The sequence below is a fragment of the Serinus canaria genome, chromosome 10 (genome assembly GCF_022539315.1).
Source record: "Serinus canaria isolate serCan28SL12 chromosome 10, serCan2020, whole genome shotgun sequence".
Classification (NCBI taxonomy): Eukaryota; Metazoa; Chordata; class Aves; order Passeriformes; family Fringillidae; genus Serinus; species Serinus canaria.
Genome location: NC_066324.1, coordinates 2,578,086 through 2,599,740, shown reverse-complemented (window position 1 = coordinate 2,599,740; position 21,655 = coordinate 2,578,086). Strand labels below are relative to the sequence as shown.

General features: G+C 38.8%; 2 protein-coding genes across 7 annotated transcripts in view; one reads left to right on the top strand and one right to left on the bottom strand.

Annotated features, from left to right (window-relative positions):
• Positions 1-21,655, top strand: part of MTFMT (mitochondrial methionyl-tRNA formyltransferase) — a 431,560-nt gene that overhangs the window by 348,677 nt on the left and 61,228 nt on the right. The gene's annotated exons all lie outside the window — the stretch shown is intronic.
• Positions 1-21,655, bottom strand: part of DENND4A (DENN domain containing 4A) — a 47,710-nt gene that overhangs the window by 5,634 nt on the left and 20,421 nt on the right. For 5 of the 6 annotated variants that reach the window (XM_050978227.1, XM_009090055.4, XM_050978228.1 and 2 more), the window contains 21 exons: positions 19,961-20,019; positions 19,182-19,326; positions 18,455-18,630; positions 17,891-17,991; positions 16,393-16,611; positions 16,033-16,178; positions 12,847-12,980; positions 11,858-11,993; positions 11,126-11,332; positions 10,909-11,037; positions 10,497-10,641; positions 8,490-8,609; positions 6,883-7,023; positions 4,913-6,000; positions 3,928-4,138; positions 3,071-3,165; positions 2,086-2,261; positions 1,815-1,961; positions 1,158-1,368; positions 662-916; positions 32-149 (listed from right to left, as the gene is read on the bottom strand). In XM_050978227.1, coding sequence (XP_050834184.1) covers positions 32-149; positions 662-916; positions 1,158-1,368; positions 1,815-1,961; positions 2,086-2,261; positions 3,071-3,165; positions 3,928-4,138; positions 4,913-6,000; positions 6,883-7,023; positions 8,490-8,609; positions 10,497-10,641; positions 10,909-11,037; positions 11,126-11,332; positions 11,858-11,993; positions 12,847-12,980; positions 16,033-16,178; positions 16,393-16,611; positions 17,891-17,991; positions 18,455-18,630; positions 19,182-19,326; positions 19,961-20,019 — 4,159 coding nt within the window. Of the gene's footprint in view, positions 1-31; positions 150-661; positions 917-1,157; positions 1,369-1,814; positions 1,962-2,085; positions 2,262-3,070; positions 3,166-3,927; positions 4,139-4,912; positions 6,001-6,882; positions 7,024-8,489; positions 8,610-10,496; positions 10,642-10,908; positions 11,038-11,125; positions 11,333-11,857; positions 11,994-12,846; positions 12,981-16,032; positions 16,179-16,392; positions 16,612-17,890; positions 17,992-18,454; positions 18,631-19,181; positions 19,327-19,960; positions 20,020-21,655 lie in introns of those variants that run through there. The other variant, XM_050978231.1, reaches the window with a different exon arrangement.

The window sequence follows — 21,655 nt, the reverse complement described above, 5'->3', positions numbered from 1 at the left end:
AGCACCAAAATCCACACGGAACAAAACTTACTCTGAGCATTCCACAGAATATACAGAGGCTGCCTCGGATCCTGATGCAATTTCATGTTGTCCCATAGCATCTGAATAAGAACATATTTACTGTCCTCTGACATACAGTTCCGTGGAATCTGAACAGGAGAATGCACAAAACCATTTTATTATGAAATCATGACAAAAGATTTGTGTATTTAATATGTATCTTCACATCTCTAGGTCTCATGGTAAAAAGCTTTGCTCTTAAAACTACATACAGAAAGCTAAATCCTAATGAGACAATCAGTGACATGGCAAACAAGTGTTTTGCCTATATTCTACAGGCCTAATATCTAAACTTCCTCCTTCTACTGCTTAGCTACTCAAATAGCAACAAAACTGAGTAGCAACTTATCCTCCTCAAAACGGAGGATCACAAATTGCATTGGGATGAGTAAGAGCTGAACACTGGCCCCCCCACAAGAACTGCTGAGCACATGTTCCAGTTCTGAATATCTTCCCTCAGCTGACACATTCTTTACCAATTCAGGACTGGGCTCAGCACAGTGCGTGACACATTCCCAAGAGTCACTGAATCATGTAATGATTTCCTATATGGGAAAGCAGCCATTTCTCATATGTCAGTGCTTCCCATCAGATCCCATACCTTGGAGTTCTTATTGCAGTGCTCAGAAGAAAGTATTAATCCTGGTAAGTTGCTGGGCAAGTCCAAGCGCCTGAAATACCACACCAAATTCCAGAACACGATGGGGTGATGATCTACAAAGTCTGCCACTGTGATTGCATGATCCCCTTCATTTTCAAGTAAGCTTTCAAGCTCTTTCCACACCACGAGAGGACTGAGGTAAGGAACCGTAATAGGATCAGGACTAGGCAAGCGCCATTCCAGGCCCAAGGGATCCTACAGGAACAGAGAAAAAAGCCATTAATTGTGACTAATGTAACGAATACAACTGTCTTACAAGGTCTTATAAATGCTTTTGTTCCCTATGACACACCAACATCTAAAAGCTACAAGTAGCACTAGTTTAAAAAATACAGCCTAGCATTTACTGCAATTGAGGAAGGTTAATGCTATTACACATATCTCTAGTCTATGGCAAACATGCAAAAATGCCTTTTAAGGTAGAAAAACTACACACTGTTGGTCCTTGCAAAGTAGCAGGCAGGCTACCAGTAGGAACGATATGGCTGATCTTCTGGCTTTCCTTCTCGTCTTCTTCCAAAGGACCAAAAGTACTGATGCTCCTTGCTACAGGGTGACTTGTACATTCTGACCCAGAGGCATTTTGTCTTCTTCCTGAGGGGATCTGGATGCTTCTGGCATAAACATTGTCCTGTTGCTTAGATTTGCTAGAGGAGAGGAAAAAAAAGAAAAAAGAATCTCAGCTTTTTGTTTTACTCTGAGTGCTCCAACATGTACACAGACAGAAATAAACTGGAAATAATGGACCTGACAGTTTGAATTCTGCCTTGTCAGTCACCACACTCATTCATGTTACAGTGCAAGTTTTATTCCTCCTTGCACTGATGAATAACACAAACATCCTCTAAAGAGTTCATAAAACTTGCAGAATTACAAATACCAACATGAATTTTTCTATTAGGGATGAAGTGGTGCACATCAGGCAGAGAAAGCCTGATGTGGGCAGCTGAGAGATAAGGGAGAGGCAGCAGAGAGATCCTCTCTCAAATCAGTCTCTCCTCTTCAAAGAACATAAATTTATTTCAGTTGATGAAAATACATGCATAAGCACAGAGAAGCTGAGGAATTCCTAAGGCAGGAAATGCATGTTTACCTATTTGAATTGATATCCTCTTGGACAGACATCAGGGATGTAGTGAGGCCAACAGTGGCTGTGGTGTTACAGGGCTTCCCACTCTGACTGGAGAAAAGGGATGGGAACTGCATATTTTCTGTAGAAGGGCTGGACTTCAGAAAATACCTGCAGGGAAATCAAAAGCTTAACATCATCCAAAAAAAGCCCCCCAAGAAACTGAAATCCCAAACAAAAAGCACTTCCCAATATGAGCATTTAAAACTGAGGAACATTCCAATGTTGTTATTACCGTCCAGGCCGCCGCAGATCTCGGATTTCTATGCTTAAAAAAGGCAGAAATAAATTGCCACAGAAGGGACACGTGGTATTGAGATTTGAATCATCTGCTGTCCAGCCTGCCATGATTTCTTCATCGTGAACCAAACAGTCACAAGTCCGACACCGAGAACAGCTCGAGATGAGGACCTGCACCGGGCAGGAACAGAACCCATCAGAACGTGTTCCCAAAGCTACTTTTGTGTCACAAGGCACTTAAAACTAGAGCCAAAATCTTCGCCCTCAGATGAATATTCCTCCCACTTGCATACAAGTTCATCCTCTAATTGCTTCTCAGATTAAAATCAACCAGCTTATTATAATATTTAATTAATTATAGTCAGTTTAATAATATTTCTATTAACAATAACATGTTATCTGTAACCTGCAAGCATAAAAGTAAAGGAATATTTATGCAGCTACATAAATTATGATTAGAATTTAAACACACTTTTGTAGTGACTGTCAGTATTATAGTAAAGGGAAAAAAAAGATGCACATGAACAGTCATTAACCTAAATCCCGTGGAAGGCAGGGGGGACCAAAGAAGGTAATGAAGAGCCACCCAAAACAGCCTAACAGTGAAAAGAAGTGATCTTACTAGAAGTAACACCAAGAAATAGCCACTTCTCTCTTCTGTATTTTTAAACATCCAGTGCTACTTCAGCCTTGGTATTTTCACTCTGAACAAATTTATCTCCTCAAGGGATTTAGATGCCTGAATTCAATTGCATCCAGTAGCAAATTGAGAACTGAAGCTTAAAGGACCACAAAAGATGTGACTGAAATAAAGACCTTTCTAGAGCAGGATTTGAAATTATATCTACTTTGTGACAGAAATATCCATCTGTCTTTCAGTACTATAGTTTGGAGCTTTGAACTTCAGAGATACAGATAATATTCATATTTAAAGACACAAGCTCCAAGTCCATCAATTAAATCAGTAAATGATCCTGTACCTCCATGGCGTAGTTCTGGAACACGCTGGTGCTGCTGGTGCTGCAGGAAGACACCAGCTCTGATTTGTCAGGTAAAGGGAACTTGGAAAGAGAACCTGTTAACAGAAGAAACCCAAAGTACCAGTTATTCAGAAAATGCATTTTTAGCACCCTTTTTTTCTGCTCAAACAATACTGCAGTTATAATAAAATGTGTGATGGAAGATGCAACAAATGAGATACAATCCACAGTTCTGTACCAGTGTGAGGCTGCCATCTGCCCAGCACCAACCAAGGCAAAAATAAAAGCTACCAACAAACCATTTCCATATGTTCGTTTTTCTTTGTTAACAACAGTTGGTAGCTTGGAAACAAATTTTAAGTAATTCCTAGACACACCTTCTGTATGGACAAAAGCTAGGGAATGACAAGAGGTGCTGTTTGTACCCCAAATGACATCAGAAAGTGATACAACTGTCATGATCAATTACCCAGCTCAGATTAGACAAAAAATCTACAGTCTGTCTGATAATCAGCTTCAACAGTGGCTTCTAGAAAATTTTAACACATTTTTAAAAAGTATTTTTACTACTTTTAGAAAATAGAACCAGACCAATGACGTTACCATTATAATGTTTTTATGGATCTTTTCTGGAGCTGTACAACTTACACAATTAAGGTGTTTACATGAATACTCAAGGACTCAAAGGGTTTCCCATTTGAGTAAGAGTTTTCAGATGGTAAAAGAAAAATTTACTTCTTTCACAAAGAGGACTAATGACTAGGGTGATCCTAAACTGAGAATTATGAAAGAACAACTTTTAAAACTGAAATGCTTTTGTTCAGACTGATGAATGCCATGCAAAAGTCGTCTCTTACCACACTGGTCAAACTGCTTAGCTGAGCTATCATGGGAAGCTGAGCTTTCCAGGCTTGTCTTGCTGATGCTAATTCCCTTAATTTCTGATGTGGTGTTCTCCTGAGGAGAAGCACTTTCAAAATCATTGCAGACATCTTCATCAGTGAGAGAAGTAGATTCTGAGTCCAGAGCACCAAGAGATGAAACACTTGCTCGGTCCGAATTTTGATCCTGAGAAAAGAAGTTCCAGTGAGAAAATGAAAGGAAAGCAAAAATTTTTTCTAAAAAAGTGGCAGACTTTGTCCCAGTAAATTCCAGGCATGACCCTCCCCTCCTAGGAGGATCACAGACCTGTATTCAGAACTGCTGCAAGACAAGGCAAGTCCCTCTCTAGGTTAAACAGCTACACCAGGATTCTTTTTTAGAGATTCTCCTAACAGAAATAATTAAGTGAAATCATAACCATTTTAATCCTATAATTTTTTCACCCCATTGCTGTAAGAATTATCAGCAGCTGTAGGAATACATTAGGATGGACAAGACAAGTGATCTCTCCATTCCCAAGGACTGGGAACAAAAGTAGTTTTGGTTTGAACTGGTAGCAGTAAACAACATTCTAACAAATGACCTCAGATCAAAAGTAGCTTGAAATTATTTTGGCAACCAATACAACCAGATTTCCCCTTACCCATAAGAGCAATAAAGATTTCAAACCAGTATTTGTTTATTTAAATATTTCTTCTTTAGGTTAAAGAAGGATGCCAGAGCAGTCTTGGTTCTGTCAACACACTTATGTTCTCCCATTAAATATATTCAGAATCGCAGGTAGACTAAAATTTTATTCAGGATATTAAAATCAGGATTCTGGTACACCAAACATGATTGAAATAACTTAATGTACACAGTCTACAATGACACATCATGCCAGGGATTCATTACGTGAGTCAGTAATTAAACATTTACAAAGTTTTTTCCTTAACTTGTAAGTTATTAATAAAGATTTACCTTTGCAGATGCAGCATACATTGCAAATTTGGAGTACCACTTGCTTGCTTTCTCTGCAACCCCTTTTCCAGCAGAGAACATGCTGCTTTTCAGAACATCAAACTTGGGAGTCAGCAGCGTGTCCAAGTTGAACGATGGTGATGACACAAGTGTCAGCGCACTGGTTGTGTCCTGCTCCTTGGCTGGGCTGTTTGGGGAATAAGCTGGGGAAGACCAAAGCCTATCCCTTGGCCTTTCTTCATGTTTTGTGTGGTAGCTCTTGGATTTGGTAAGGCTGGGTGGCCTTGGGGAGTTTGGGGGAAGGCTGGACCTCCTACAAGGCTGGATTATGGTTGGGCTCCTTTTATTCGCATTTCTGTCATCAAAGGGTTTCTGCAGCTCAATGCTTGGGGCACGACTGGACAAAGGGCTGCTCATGTTGTTCATGTACATGACTATTTCTTCAGCTAAATCTCTTCTTGCAGATGGAGTAGAGACACTTCTGTCATCGTCATCCTCCTCCTCCTCTTTCTGCTGCTCTGTCTCAGCAACCAGCAGAGACAATGGATCAAATCCAGTTTCAACATCTGTTTTTTCAACTGGCTTTACTGGAAAGCTGCTCTTTCTCTGCAACCTTTTAGATTTTTCACTGGAAGTTTTCACTGCTGTAGGTGTTTCAGGTTCTCCATCCAGGTCTTCCAAATCAAAGATAACAGGAGACTCTGTTTTATCTGTAAAACTACAATCGAAGGCTGCATCTTCATCACTGGATTCTTTCTCCAGGCTTTCTCTCTTAGACTCTAAAGAGGAAGATCTGATATTAAGAGTTTTTGGCCTTATGCTTTTCTGTAATGCACTAGATAGAATTTTGGCATCAGCTCCCAGTTTTTCAACGATTTCTCCAGGGTTTGCTTCCTGGTTGATTCTGTTTATCATGAGTCCCACTAAGCCATCTCCACTCAGGTTCCGGTTCCTGCTTTCCCAGGGCATCTCCCTTAAGTCAGCTTCCACTGCACTTTTATGTCTCTTTCTTAAGGATTTGCTTTTTATAACTTCTGCTTCATTAGCATCCTCAAAAGATGACGTAAACAGCAATCCTACAGAATTCTCTGAAAACCAAAGGGAATAATGTGCTTTATTTGTTGCTGTACAAGAAAACTGAATGAAATACAGAAGAATGCAAATTTGTCTCATCTTTCCAACACTTGACAACACAGAGAAGGAATTCACTGTGTTGTGCTAGAGGTTGAAATATTGAGCTGACCATGGTCATAACTCTTAGGAAGGGACAGACAATAAAACACTTAACAGGGAATAAACTCATACAATCTAAAGAGCATTTTGAGAGACATCATCAAGTCTCAGCTGTATTTACTTCCCTTTTTTGGGGACATTACTCCAAGGTTTGAAAGCTAAGGATAGCACAGGTATCAAGGAAATTGCAAAAAAAAAGCAACACTTTCTAACTTAATGACTTAGAAACAGAGCCAACAAGAGGAATTTATTGTCAGAGAAATCTTCATTGTTTTGCCAAAGCATAAAGATGCAGACTTTAAAGTACATTACAATACTTCAAACATAGCTGACAGTATTATAATAACCAGAACTGACATTACTAAAGACTCATGAAAATGTCTGAAAGTGTCTTTTTAATTTTACTGCACAGAAACCCTTTGTCCATCCCAAAGGAATTAATTACTTGCTGGAGATTATAAGAAAAAACCCAAGATTATGGTGGTTTGTAAGTAGATGTTAACTACAGCAAAGAACAGAACAAGCAAGAAGAAAATCTGGAAGTGCAGAATATTGCCATGCATTTCTCCTGACACAGCATATGCTGACTCCAACCTAAACTCCCTCCCCCACTCTTCATCAGCCACTGCTATTACAGCAATAAAATACTGCAAGTTTAGTGGACAACAGAACTTAGGAGCACTACTCAGAGCTCCTTAGTACCAAACTGGATAGATGTGTACTGTCCCTGCACTCACCCCTGCTCCCCTCTCCCATGGTGCTCTCAATGGTGCCGTTGAGCCGCACGATGCTGGAAGTGGCTTTGTCATTCCTGGAGTTCTGGTAATTCAGTTTGGGCAGGCAGTCCCCACTCCCTTTTGTGCTCTCCACTTCAGACACTGCAGACAGCAAAGAACAGTTTTGTAGAATCCAATGAACATCCCTTAAATTCAAGTCCCCATTACCTACTGGACACCTCACAGAGGACTGAGTGGCACCTTGTTGCATCCATCCCTTGAGGTACAGGCTGATCTCTGCCTGGGCAGAGGTTTTCACTATGGAAATTTAACCCCCAGCATTACTTCTGGAATGTTTCAAAAGCTAGAAGTTCCATAAGCTTTGCTACACAGAGCCCAAAAGTCATTCCAAAATATCTTGTGGTTGTAAAGATTAAGACCATCCTTGCTCACTTGCATAGAAGAGGTGTAAGAGTATTTTTCTCCTGCCTTTGCAAGAGCTCAGCTTCAAAGATCTCATTTCCCCCAGGACTAAACAGAAGAAATGAAATAAATGTGAATATTTATATTCAACTCTTTTACAACGAAACAAAAATTTTATTGCAGGTGGCTATCCAAAATAAAGAATTACTTCTCTAAAGGATTTCAGACAACTTTATTATTATCAAGCTGTTTTCAAAACTGCAAAATGTTTTAGCACATTGTATTACTATAGAGGGCTACATTTGTCTTAATTATTGCCAAAAGTAATAAATTAGGGAGAATGAATTTTCTGCATCCTCAAAAGCTTTATTAAACCTAAATAACTTGTCTGTAATCATACATATATGTTCTCATGATCATGGGCAAGACAACTTTTCAAGAAAATTGAAGAAAAAAATACTAGTGCTGGAAGGAAGATTGGGGTAAAAACACTGAACTTATCTAATTCCATATTTCCTCAGACTTTTGTATCACTTGATAATGGGATAGTAACCCAAATAGTAGGAGAAAGCCCACTGAAAAATTTAAACAACTATATTATTAGGGGAACATTTACTAAGAAGGGTATTTTCCATGAATATACATAGGAATCTGTAGTGCTCATACTATTTTACTACACAATCTGTCTTCTGTGTACTTGCATGAAGTTGATGCTGCTCAACTGCAGTTGAAAGAAACAAGAGCAGCAGATGCAAAACCTGAAGAAATTCTGATACATCTCCCAAACTTTGAGAATTCCAAGGAGCTGGGTAATTTATACTTCTCAGACTTGCAAAATTTCAGCTGCTCTCCTATTACAGGATTTATAAAGAAACCAGACTGATAGAAAATGCTTTTCTGCAGATTATGCCTATGAGGCAATTTCATTTTTTTTAAAAGACAAAAACATTAGGCTATAATTATCATTAAGCCTTTATGCTCCCATTATCACTTATTTGAAATAGGAGAGAAAAAAGAACTGTAATTTTCCAAGTGAAACCATTAGACATCCAGAAAATTACATTTAGAGAAAGAACTTCAGGCAGTGGCATAAACTGGCATTATCACACTCACTCACTGTGAGGAATCAGCTGCCCCACTTAGCTTTTGCTGGAATCCTTATTTACCCCCAATGAACCAGATATCTGTGTTCACAAGATACGTACAAGAACTGGAGTCACTCTCTCTCTTGTCCTCCTTTTGTTCTTGGATGTCTTGAAGACAAGTTTTCCCTTGCTTAGCTTCTTCTTTAAGTGATGTGTTATTGGCAGTGTCTGAAAGTCCCCCTATCAGTGCAGGGCAACATCAGAATAAAGACAGTTATGGAATTTATTAGGGTGACATTGTTCAGGGGAATAAATTGAATACCAACAGTAATTCAAAGGCCTCTTTTCAAGAACATTCCAATTAACAGCGAACATTTTACCACCAAATGAAAAAAAAAAGAGAAAAAGGATTGGCTTATTATAGTATAAACATTGAAGTGATGCTTTAGAGGATGAAATTCAAGGGGTAATGGGCAACATTTCTTTTTAAATACTGAACTAAAGCATTGTTTGATTTGAATTCTGTTGCCTGGTTTATTTGATCAAAAGGTCATGTCTCTTTAAGAACTCCAAGAGGCATCTAAACATGGTTTCATTTTAGTGTTCAATGTTTCTCAGAAACATTAATGTTAACAGAGATGTTAATGCATACGATTCACATGGTTTTACTCTGGGAAGTAAAAAGATTTAAACAATGAAGTGACATGAGTTTGTCTGGAAAAATAGATTAAAATGAAAATAACCACTATCACTCCAAAACCCCCTGCAAACATTCAAGCCACTTATCTGGTCATTCTCAAGCCAAAACACCACCCACGTGTAATTAATATGGTCCCTCTCCAGGATCAAGGGGGTCCAAAATAATTAAAAATTTCTTTCCCTCTTTTCCCCAAAGAGGCTGCACTGAATGGCTACAGACAGGGTAAAAACCTTGTTGCTATGGTAAAGATAAGAAAATGTTCTGGAATTTATGGGAGTTTTTTGGATTTCCTGAGGAGTCAGCACACATTCCAGCTGTGAGGTTTCATGCAAAGTAATCCTGAAAAATCAGATGATGTCAAAAGCAAATGCTATTAATTATATAAGTGACAGTTATTTCATTAAGGATTATTTACACTTAGTTTATGTAGTCTGAGTTGCAACCAACATTGCTAAGCTCTTGTAGAGTGCTTTGCATGGCTGGCTTTCAAGGAAGTGGTTTATCAGGAAGTTCAGTTCCATGAAGAACAGGAAGAAATAAAGCAAAACTGTTCAAGGCCATCTATAAGGTTAATGAGAGAGCCAGAAATAGGACTAGAGTCTCTGGGTCCAGAGAAATAATCTAGCCATAAGGCCATCATATATGTTCTGTTTGTCAGGGCAAAGATTTATTTGTACACATTTGGAATTACAAAACAGCCCTGGATGGAAGGACTTTGAAAGCTGAGTCAGATGACCCACATACATTTATTAAAGTATGTTGTAAAGGTCTTCCAAGGTCAGCCTGCCCTAAACTAAACTGCATTGCTGCTACTTTACAATGTACTATTGTGCTTTACTACCAGGAAGTTATAAATGCCATGGAAAGTAGTACCTTTTAAAAAATATCAATTACAGGCATGGCCATATGACCATTTGATGCTCACATTATCGAAGTTTTCACTGGAAAGCAAAGGAAAGAACCCCCAAAATTTACAGCCTCACATGATTTACTTATATTCTAGATAAAAACAAACATGATCATTGCAGGTGGTGTGCAGAACCTGCAACCAGTACTGCAAACTCATGGAGTAGTTCTAGTTGCCTCTCAGCTAATATAAAAAAAAAAAAAGGGGGAAAATTAAAAAAGACAAGGCTGGACAAAAGTTTCTGCCAATTATAAGACTAGTTATTAGATGGACTAGGATAATTAAACCAAATTTCAGTTTCCTATTTTGTCTCTATCTCAAATAGCTGATATAAGAAGTGAATAGCAGACTATTTCAGATTCAAAGGCAAAGGAGACCACTTTTTAAAAATAATGCAGAAACTATTGTTTTTTTTCCCTCTAAAGCAGTTTGATCAAGCTCACAAAAGAAAGATTTTTGAAATAAACTTCCTCATCAGCATGAAAATAAAAAAAAAACCAGAAGAATGTGAATACTCTACCAGGAACAGATGTATGTGCAGTGCTTGCTGGTAGCTTTTTCAATGCTTTTTTAAACTGTGCTATTCCTAAGACAACATTACGTATTTTCATCCAGAGGAAATAGCCACCTCGATTGCTTGAAGGCCAGGTGCTTTCCAAAACAGCCTATATTGGAAATATCAAAATCAAGCAGTCATCTTCAGGAACAGTGAGGTGTGAAAACAGTAGCTTAAATTTCAGACTGAATTATATTGGCAGTAATACAGCAGATTTCTAAACCTACAGAACCAAAGCCCACAAAATGATTCTGTCTTGTTTCTTCAACTTACAAGAAATGACAGAATCACATCTGAATTGCTCTGTTATTTTTCTCCCTTCTATTTGCCTGGATCAAAATGCATTTTTGTCCCCCCCATCCTCTTTCAAACACACCTTGTTGTAGTAGCCATAGGTGATGGCATTGGGGTCGATGCCAGCCTTCTGCATCTCGAAGAGCACGCGCACCGCCAGCACGGGCTGCCCGTACTGCCCGCACAGCTGCATCAGCACCCTGTAGCACACCTGCAAACACACACCTGTGAGCCCTGGGCTCCCAACCCTGCTCACCCTCAAGCCCACAGGCTCCTTCTGGAGCTAGGGGCTCTTTTACCTCATCAGGTGGATCTATTTTTTTGGTGTGCATTTTCTGTAGCACATCATAGGCAGTTCTCAGAGCCCTGACTTTGGAGTGGCAGACTTTCACATAGGCAGGGAGGCAGATGAACCAAAGGCCGTAGCAGTGACGGAGCAAACACCTGGACCACATCTGGGGGATGGAGGAGTACTTCTTTGCAATTTTGTGGGCAGATTTAATTTCCTGGAAAGAAACACAGATTATATGTGTGTGTTTGTATCTACATCACACAAAGCTACATGTTAAAAACTGAACATACACCATTATATCTATGGAAACTGCAACAGTAATATTAACAACAGAATAAAGTGGGAAGGAATATGAAAGCAGTGAGAATGATACCAAGAACAGTCACTGTACAATATTCCAAAGCTCAACTCTTGCACTTCTTTAAATCCCTATTACTTCGAAAGTTAGAGGGCCTCAAGGTCCTGGCCAGTGAAAAGCAATCAAGAAGAGGACGTGGAAAACTCATGGAGAACAGTGTGAAGAAAGGGGAAGGGACAGCACAGCAAGCAACAACCTGTTCAGGGCCCCTTGTATGGTGCAGGCAAGAAGCACATCCAAAGAAGAATTAACACAGTGACCTTACAGTCACCAGATCAGTGAAGAACTGAAGAACCACCAGGACAGCCAGTCAGGCTTTACAGCCAAACTCAAGCTGTCCCCTTCCAGAGCACCTCACAATCCAAGAATACCATCAAGTACCTGTTTAGTTCTTCTGAACATTGGTGATGGGCTGTTGGGGCTACTGGCTTTTGAGGACAGTTTGTTATTTGGTGCTCTGAGAAATCCTTCAGGTCGTTCAAACAATTCTAGCTTTAATACTGGAAATCCATTATAGCTGTAAGAGAAATGTGTCAATTCTGGTAAGTCAGCTCCAAAGCAAACATGTCACATAATAGCAAAGGAAATCAACTACACACTTGCGCCAGAGGCTTCCCAGGAAATAAACACAAAAGTAAACCTTTAATGACATCACTGACAAAAGTGGCTCACTAATCCCTCAGCACGGGTTCATATGCTTGCACAAACAGACTCAACCTCTTATTCAGGTTAGCAACTTAAACTGATAAATGTATTTACTGTCCTAACATTTTCTTTAATTAATGTGTCAAATGCATTAGTATTGATTCTAGTTAATAAAATAAAATAATCTCTGTGGTTTAGTCCCCAGTGAGCATCACATGACTGAGGCTTATGAAGATCAAGAGGAACAATATCAAACTATCTAAAAGATTAAATCAGATTAAATATGGAAATATTTCTCAGAATTACTGAAGGAACCAACAAACTCTTCTGACATAATTACTAATAACCCTAGTCTTCAGCGATTCTTTGACATGTACTCTCTCTCTCCAAAGAGTATTTGCAGTTTGTATCAGTAATAGCAGAAGGACAAATAAGGATGACTGGGTCCACTAATTTCAACTTTAAGCTTAAAAGGTGTTAACAGCTAGCACAATGTAATGTGATCACTACCAATTTTATTAATTATTATTGTTTCTGTGTGTACACACACAAAATTAAAATTCTAAGGAATTGGCACACCAGCCATTTCACACACACCTTTTACTTGAGCAACATAAAGGGACAGGAAAAATCTGTACTTCCTGACTCTCACAAGAACCTAGAAATTAAACTCTACAAGGGCAGCTGCTAGGATTGGCTGGCATCCTGCTGTGTCCTTAGGCTACCTGTATTGCAGAGGGTGCTCTTCCCCATTTGGCAGATGAGGGATCTCAGGGGGTGTTATGAAAACTGTGTGCTCACTCTTGTAGGACTCATCCAGCTCTATAAGTCGTGTTTCCCCAGTTTTGTCCATATCTACCTGGAGGAGGAAGTTAAAAGAAAAAGTAGTTACCAGAGGCATTGTATTTCCTGCTGTTAACAGCTGTATGGTCAACAGGACAGAGTCTGCATTAGCTTCAAAGAACAGCTCTTTAAATGAAAGGACACCTTGCAAAGTTATAATGAGAATAGTAAGTGTTGCATTGGTTTTGTGAACTTCACCCCAACCCAACAATAAGTGTTTAATGGTGTAGTCTGAATTGCCTGTTTTCAGGTAAATATTTTAAAGAGTATGTAGAGATTAAGCCTTCTGAATACAACTATTTCTAAAACTATGTTTCCAACTTCAGCAGTAACTCAAAATTTTTAAATGTAAAAATAAGGTATTTTCCCCTCTTTTAACCACTGAAAACAATTCCAAGCTTTATCAAATTGTCTGACGCATACAGAAGGTACTACCAGCACCATCCACAACTGCAGTCACCTACACAGCACTTAATGTCTTAACAGTTTGCAGAGACTGCAGAAATACACATGCACTGCAAGAGAATGGAATATAAATGTGTGACCTTACTGAAGTTTAAGGGAGATAGGCACAGCTTTGTTTTTCTAATTTAAATTACTTAAATGGTTTAAATGACAGCCAAATGGTAGAATACTTCAAAGAAATGAATAAGCAACCTGTGGAACCCAAGAATGTGTGTTTTTAGTGCCATAAGAATTTGGCAACAGAGAGTTAATGTAAAAAGAAGCATACTCCACAGTTCTCTCCCTCCAGTGAGGTGCAAATAAATCAAGTAGTTTCAGTAAAATTCTTGAATATTTAAAGTTTGATAAACATACAAAGAGGTGTCCTTAATTACACATTTTGCTGCATGAGACAGATGGAAAGCATTAGCAAATTGAACCAGCCAAGTAGCAAGAACATATGGCTCCTGAGAAGCAGCAGTAAACGAAACCTTACTTGCAATTTAAATACTTCTAAGGATGTAAAAATCCCACAGCTACAAGTTTTACCAGTGAAATATAATAAAGCCAGCAGCTTAAATGTGTGTCAAATTGAGGTGATTTTTGAATTCCTGGAAAAATGAAAACTTGTGAGACAATTACACTGTATCTTTCAGTTGACAAAATGGGTAATCAATTACAATCTGCTGCTGCTGTCTAGGACCAAATAACATAGAAGAAATTACTCTTCATCTTAAACTATTCTCACAAATTATTTAAGACAGGGCTTAGTTGATATTTTATAGATAACTAATTTCACAGTACATAAAATTTGTCTCAAGGCAGTAATTTGTAACTACCCATAAGAAAGCACTGTATCACCTTTCAACTCATGACATCACTCTCTCATCCAAAACCCTGTCAGGTACTGGTTCACCTAATAAAAGGTTAAATATAAATATTGGCTTTACTGGAACAATTCAATTTTGATATTTGGTCTTGGCTACAGCTCGAGTTGATACAGCAGTCCTTGTTATACTTCCATATTTTGACTCTGTATGTTATTGTTAAGAACAATATCAGAAATTAGGAGAAATCAGGGAGGTGAAGCAGGAAAGAGATGAGGCAAATATATCACTGTTCAAAGAAATCCTGCATGGGAACCTGCTCCCTCAGTCAGTGAATATCCGATTTCACAAGCAATTCTAAAGCCATTGCAAATCCTAAAATCATTGCAATGACAGTGCCTCAGTTTCCCCACTGTCATCCCTGGCACAGAAGCAGCTGTCCAACTAATAAACCTGAAAAAAATCCTCACTGCCAGTAATGGAAGTTGGAGAAGTGTACGTGCCTTATGGAAAATCTGCTCTCACTGAACTGTCATGAGCATTTTTATAGTGGAAAGAAACTGTCCAGGGCATCAAGTAGCAAAATACCTGGCACTGGGACAGACAAGTCTCTGTTTCAGCTGTACAAATGGCTACTTAACCTTTTCTAAAAGGTGAAAGCTCCAACAGTTCCACAGATTATGTGCAGTCTCACAGTGACATCAGCAACCTAAGCATGACTTTTTTGAAAGAGACGTCTGAGCTCCCAGACAAGATAACTTTAGTTTAGGGCATCAACTCCAGCACCCTCATAAACCATTTTATAAAATGAAACACATCAGATAGAATTTAACACTTACACAGTCACTGCATTCTGAATAAACATCCTTTTTAACATCAGCCCGAGAACTAAACTGCAGCACAGAGGAAACCAAGTGCTGCTCAGCAGTTCAGTCACTGGGGTCTATTTCTGTCCAGGAGAGCTCCTGTTTCATGCACAGATTGGCACATGGCAAAGCAAGCACTACGTGTTGAAGGGTTTCTAACAGAGCTATGGGATTGACTCAACATTACAGAAATGTTTGCAATTAATTCAATTTACAAGCCATGAATACCTGCAAGTCATGCTATAGAACTGGGAAGCAGAGTTTTGAAAACTGTTACTACTAAAATATTGAGACTTAGAAAAAGCCAGAAAAAGCATTAAATATTATACCATGCTTTTCTATTTCTCTCAAAATTCACCGTTTTCAGACTTCTTTTCAAAATAGTTCCTCTTAGCTCTTCTGCACTTCCACAGAAAAAAGTCATAAACAGGAACTGTAAATAGCAGTTATCAGTCTTCACTATTAATTCCCATGGAACAAACAGCAGGAGACCTACTTTCCAGGAAATCCCAGAGAAGTGCACCCTGCTTTAGCAGCAGTGTCCCAGAACAGAGTGGTACAGGTAGTCAATAAGATGACAACAAGGTGTAGAATTTCTTATAACATCCATAGAAACAGGGATGTAAGATTCTGGGTTTCAGTTCAGTTCAGTCCTCCTTCTTGCACTTCTTACAACAAGCCAGTATATCAGAAGTTTACATACCAGTGAAAATTAGCACCTCTAATTTGTTCTCATGATGTTTTATTTACATTCAAGAATTTGAAGCAAAAAATGGAATGAAGGCCAGCACAAAAAGGAAAACGGAAGGCTACAGTGATGAGAAAATAGGAAAATAAAAGCAAAAACAAACTTGCATTCCAAATACATTCTGGTAGATAAAGTAGACAACAGCAGAAGTTAAACACTACATGCACACCAAGACCTGCTTACTTTATCCACACAGTCATCAAAGAAGGCAAGGCTGGCATCCTTGTCACTGACAAAAGAACATTCCTCAATGAAACGAATGAACATCTGGGTTTTGGTCATCAGGGTGTAGAACTTCTGATGGGAACGGTCTCTGCTCTTCAGGAACCCTGCAAAGTGCAATCAGCAGCATTGTCAGAATGCCCAGAAGGGAAAGCCCTCACCAGAACTCACTGCTGGTCATTGTCACTACTGTGCAATTTTGTCTGCACTTACATTTCCTCCACCATTTGCAAAACTAACATGCCAATGTTTTATTCTGTAGATAAAAGAGAATATAAAATAATAAACTAATACACACAAAGCAAGTTTATAACTTTTCACCTTGTAGTTCAAAGAGAGAACTTGCATCTGTGGCTGTTTCAGAGGGTGCCTCCGTTATTGGCCTGAGGTAAGACCTGTAACCTTTTAGGATTGAAGCCATGAAACAGAGAAATGCTTCCTGGATCTCCAAATCTAACAGATGCAATTTCTTCCCAGAATTGAAATCGTAATCATTCATTGCCAATTCCATTAATGCATCTTCTCTTGGTCGCTGTTGCACTGTGAACAGAACATTATAGTGTTTTACTTTCCATTCCCCTCAACACTGGCCAAAAATATTCTCTTTAACTTACTAGATTCAGTGATTACTGAACTCCATTACATTTGAAATAGGTTAAAATCTACCCAATTTCACTCAGGACATGAGACAGTGGATTCAGCTTGACCTTCTGTACCTCATGTATCTGTGGATAACACCAAAAGCAGGATGCTCTGGCCTGGTCAGCACAGGAGTTACTACAGTACCAGAGACCAGTGTGGACAGAGCTTTAAAAAGCCCTCAAAGAAAACTGTTTGTAAAACCATGAGAAAATTTTGACAGGAACTGATTAAAGAAGCATATTTTCAGGACAAACACATGGATGAGATGTACTTTTTTTATTTATTGTGTCCTTCATTTCAAAAAGCAGACAATGCATATTAAATAATGACATACACAGAAAATCACCCCTTAGAGGCAAAGTGGAGCCATTGAAACACAACACTGCAAAATGCTGCTCCTGACAAAATGTGGCTCTAGCAAAACCTGTATTCTTTAATTAAGCACACACATCAACATTTTAAAGCTATCAGAACTCTAGCTGAGACTTCACTGCTACACAGAGTGTTTGGTAACATTCTAATAATGTCTCAGGAAAGTGAAAGGATGGTTTTGTCACTGTCTTTCCACATCATATAATTATAGGCAACCTTACCTCGATATCATTTTTAAGCAACCTACTCTGTAATAAGATTCAAGTTCACTACCACTCTATTTTTACATACAGAACAGGAGATTTAGAATTTTTTCTAAAATGCCCTTGCAGAAAAATATATCAAAATTCTGAAGCAGCAGATAATTTTCACCACCATCAGCTATACACTTCTTTTGCAGCACATCCCAATAAACTTCTGTTTCTATATGTTCTAATCAGGACACAAATTCTTGTGAGCTCAATAGCCAGGATTGTGTAAACAGCCTTTAAAATAAAGTGCTTTGTTACAATGAATTTAATTAAAACCACCCTATTCCAGATCTTTTTTTTTTTATTGTATGAGGCTAACATTAATAGGAAGGGATATCTATTAAGTACTGCCTTTATATATATGTGAAGTCTCCTCTGTCCCAGAACCCCCCACATAGTTTCTAATCTCTGGATTTAGAGCACAGATTTTCCCATTCTGTAAAAATAAATGTTTAGTGGAACTGATAAATGTAGCTAATTAAAAGTTCCAAAGATATCTGTTTTTGTGGCACACTGTGCCCAGTGTAAAGCTTACTATGTACTTTCCCACTCACATTCTGCCAGTTGCTGATATAAAGTATTCAAAGTGTTCATCAGATTTTTACAAGGTTTCTTTGGTAGGATCTTCCATGCAATAGCTTTCTTGTCTCCAGTTCTGGAAAGGAAAAAAAAAGCATTCACTGGAATGTGTTCAGAGGTTGTTCCATCACACCAGAGAAGGAGGTTTCACTCCATTAAAACTGGACTGAGAAGGACTGCAAACCAACTAACAAAGTCAAATTTGATTTACTGTGTGGAGATCTGAGCAGAGCCATCCAACCAATGCCCCATATTTCAGGGTGATGATTACACTGCCACACTCTTCAGCACTGAAATCACTCGAGTTACAACTCACCAGAGATGGATTAATGGCATTAAACACTTGTTATTGCACCAGCAACCACCACTCATGCCATGTTCTGAGCTCTAATTACTTAAACTGGCATGGACAGAAGAAAGAAATTGAAAGAAAAACTAAAATACCCTTCCAAGTTTTGCCAAAAAAGCCAGCTTTTGCTTTTGAAAACAGGAAGCAGAAAAAACTTAACAGAGAAGAAAAACTGCTGATGAAAACTTACTGAGAAATTGTGTTGGTATCCAGGTCAACACAGCTGACATCGGGTGGGGGGTCATAGAGATCAAAGTATCTGGAATCAATTCCCACTATGAACGGGCATGGGGCACTCAGCACATCTGCCAGTGCCAAGGGACAGAGAGGAATATATGGGCAAGGCCAGTGGAAGGGAAATATCATCTTGGAAAACATGCAGAGACAAAATCACAGGTTAAACATGTGCAGTACAGCCTATGCAGGAATAAACCACACTTCACTAACTTCAAAATTATTTACCATGGCAGATGGCTATTACTGAGAATCTAGATTTAGATTATTAATTAGAAACCTCACTAATTTCTCTAAAATTCATTTTGTAGGAAAAAACTCTTCAGAATCACAGATTGCACATAGAGGCAGCAAACAACACTTAGTGATGACAGGCAGGGAAAATCATGCATTTAAAATTCCATAGGAATAGATACAGTGCTAGTTGGGAAAATCAGGAACTCTTATTTAATGCACTGTGATGATCAAACACTTATTTACAATATTTACACAAAGTATCAACAATTTATCCTCTCTTCAGAGGATATCATTACAACAGTAATTTTTCTCTCTAATGATCTTTCTTTTAATTCTTATTTTTAAGCAACCTTTAAGCTTAACAGCACTAATACTAAATCTAGATTTTATCTCAGTAGCATTCTTTCTGTCCTTTTACAGGTGTATGACTAAAAGCTGGTACTTACAGAGACCAATGCCTCTGTCACACTCGTGAGGACAGAAGGTCGCAATGAGTGGATGAGGATTTTATGCTCTGTCACAGCAAACACCAACAGAGTTACTGCATTTTCAGGTCCTAAATTCTGAAGTAGTGTAGAAAACTTGCCACCACTGTTACAGGACATAAACACACCAGTGAGTTACAAGGGACAGTAAAAAAAAGAAATGTTTGATAATAAAATAAATGGAAATCTGCAAATCTTCCTTTTAGAGAAGATTACTTGGTAGAATACTTGGCACACTTCACTGTCCAGTGAGGAATGGTTATTTCCCAACAGTAACCATGATTCCTTGAGACTTGACTCAGTCTAGACTATTTTCAGAACACAGGCATGACAATTTTTCTTTCTGAGAAGCAATTTACAGGGAGACAACATGTGTTTCTTTAATCAGTCTCCTGCACTGAGACGTGGAAGTCAAGACAGTAATAGAACTCCAACTCCCTTCCAAAAAAAAAACTGAACTATCTTGGGAGCCCAGGAATGAACTCCTAGAAAGGGGATCTAATAATACATATTCTTCCTCAAGAACCACTAAAATGATTTTAAACCACCCCAAATACATTCATAATTGTGTATCCTTGTCAGGGTGCAGGTCTAATCACATGAATAAACTTCAGATCCACCAGCTTCCAAAGGCACCAGACAAGGTGAGTTAATTTACACAACTGCAACTCAAAATAGCAAATCCTTTCTGTAACACAAATCAGAATACCTCTCACAATTAAAAAGATACTGTTACTTGCCTTAGTGGGAGTGGTGATGACACAGGCTGGCTAAGAATCAAGTTATCATGTGGAGATAGCTGGGAAAAGATTTTAAAATACATTATTTCTATTCTGAACTTTGGAAATATTTATCAGAAATTACACAACTATAACAAAGAACACCTTAAAATAATCCAAATTAAGCTGAATTTTGTATACCCCAGTTGTGTACTACTCTAAGAAGTGCTGTGCAATGATATGTATCAGGATCTTTTAGTAAAAACTGGGCAAAGTATGATCTTCTTTTCTTGGCCAGAACTGAATACATTGCATATTCATAAAGAAGACTTTACACTAGCTAATGCTGCAAAAATTTGAATATATTAACTGCTGAAAAATGAAGCCTTCTGTACTTTAAGGGCTGTGAGAACCCATATTTCATACACAGCTTCCAGGAACTGGGGGGAATTCTTTCTGGATTTAGGGGCAAAGAGAGGGATAAAAATACATAAAGGGGAGAGATGGCAGCTCATAATGTAAAGCTATATTTTCTTCAGAAGGCATATGAGAATTCGGCTCTTGGCTGGTAGAAACTGCTCAGCTCTGATAGAATCTTTAGTTGAAGATGCAAGAAGATCCTACTAAATCACATTTCTTTCTTACAGTGACACAGCATCAAGCAAACCATTCACATATTCAGCATGAATAGGAAGACTCAGGTGAGTACAAGAATAGCAACAAACAATCAGTTTATCAAAGCCCAGCTGATGTTTTCCAGCCATGGTAAACCCAGGGTAACAAGATACCAGCTGGCTTAATCCTCCTGCATTTTCTGTTAAAAGCAGCAATAACTCAGCCACAGCAACTTGTACAACCGAGCTGCAAGCGCAGATCATTTATAGTAACATTTCAGGTTTGAGTGTGTTTCACCTTAGACCCACTGCAGGTGATCAGCTAACAGAAGCCAGAAGACAAGACTGATGACTTAGAAGCTCAAAGTCACCTAATGCTGTGCCTGGAGAGCCACCCAATACAGGGAATTAAGGAGAGTCTGCAGTGCTGTTTCCCTGCACGTCTTGCATCCCCCTTCCCTGACAAATGTGGATGGCCACACCACAGGCTGGATTTGTCAAGTAAGTCACCTTGGGAGCACCAGCACCATTAGCTTGTGCAGTGGAAGAATTCAGAGGACTCATTTTTCCAGCCTGAGGCAAACCTTCATGAACCACCCACCCTCTGAAAGGAAGCATCAGCTTGACATTGACTTCTGTGCTTCAGCAAAAGCACATAAACACAATTAAGCATTTATTCAAGGGGCACATCTCCCTCAGGCAGAAGGGGCACTTATTATCCCCCCTTCCCCAGAGGGAGAAACATTACTCCATATGCTCTTGAAGACTGCAGGTTGTGATACATTAGCACAGCAACCTCTGTGCAATGAGGGGATGCAGCACACAGAGTCCAGATCTCAGGTCAGAAGGAAAGATTTAGGTCAGAAGGAACCCATCAAGACTGGCAGCTGGAAGCTGGCAAATAGGAACATTCCAGAGTGTTTTACTAATGGCTATCATTTCTTTGAGACTTAGATGTTTAATTGCTTTGCAAAAGACTACCACATTTCCCATTAAGAGGCTTCAGAGAGAAATGGAATCCTGAAAGCTTGCCATTTTCAATGCAGGCATTTCCCACACTAATTTTGAGGAAACGCCTGAGCTACAATCACCTGTGATTTTA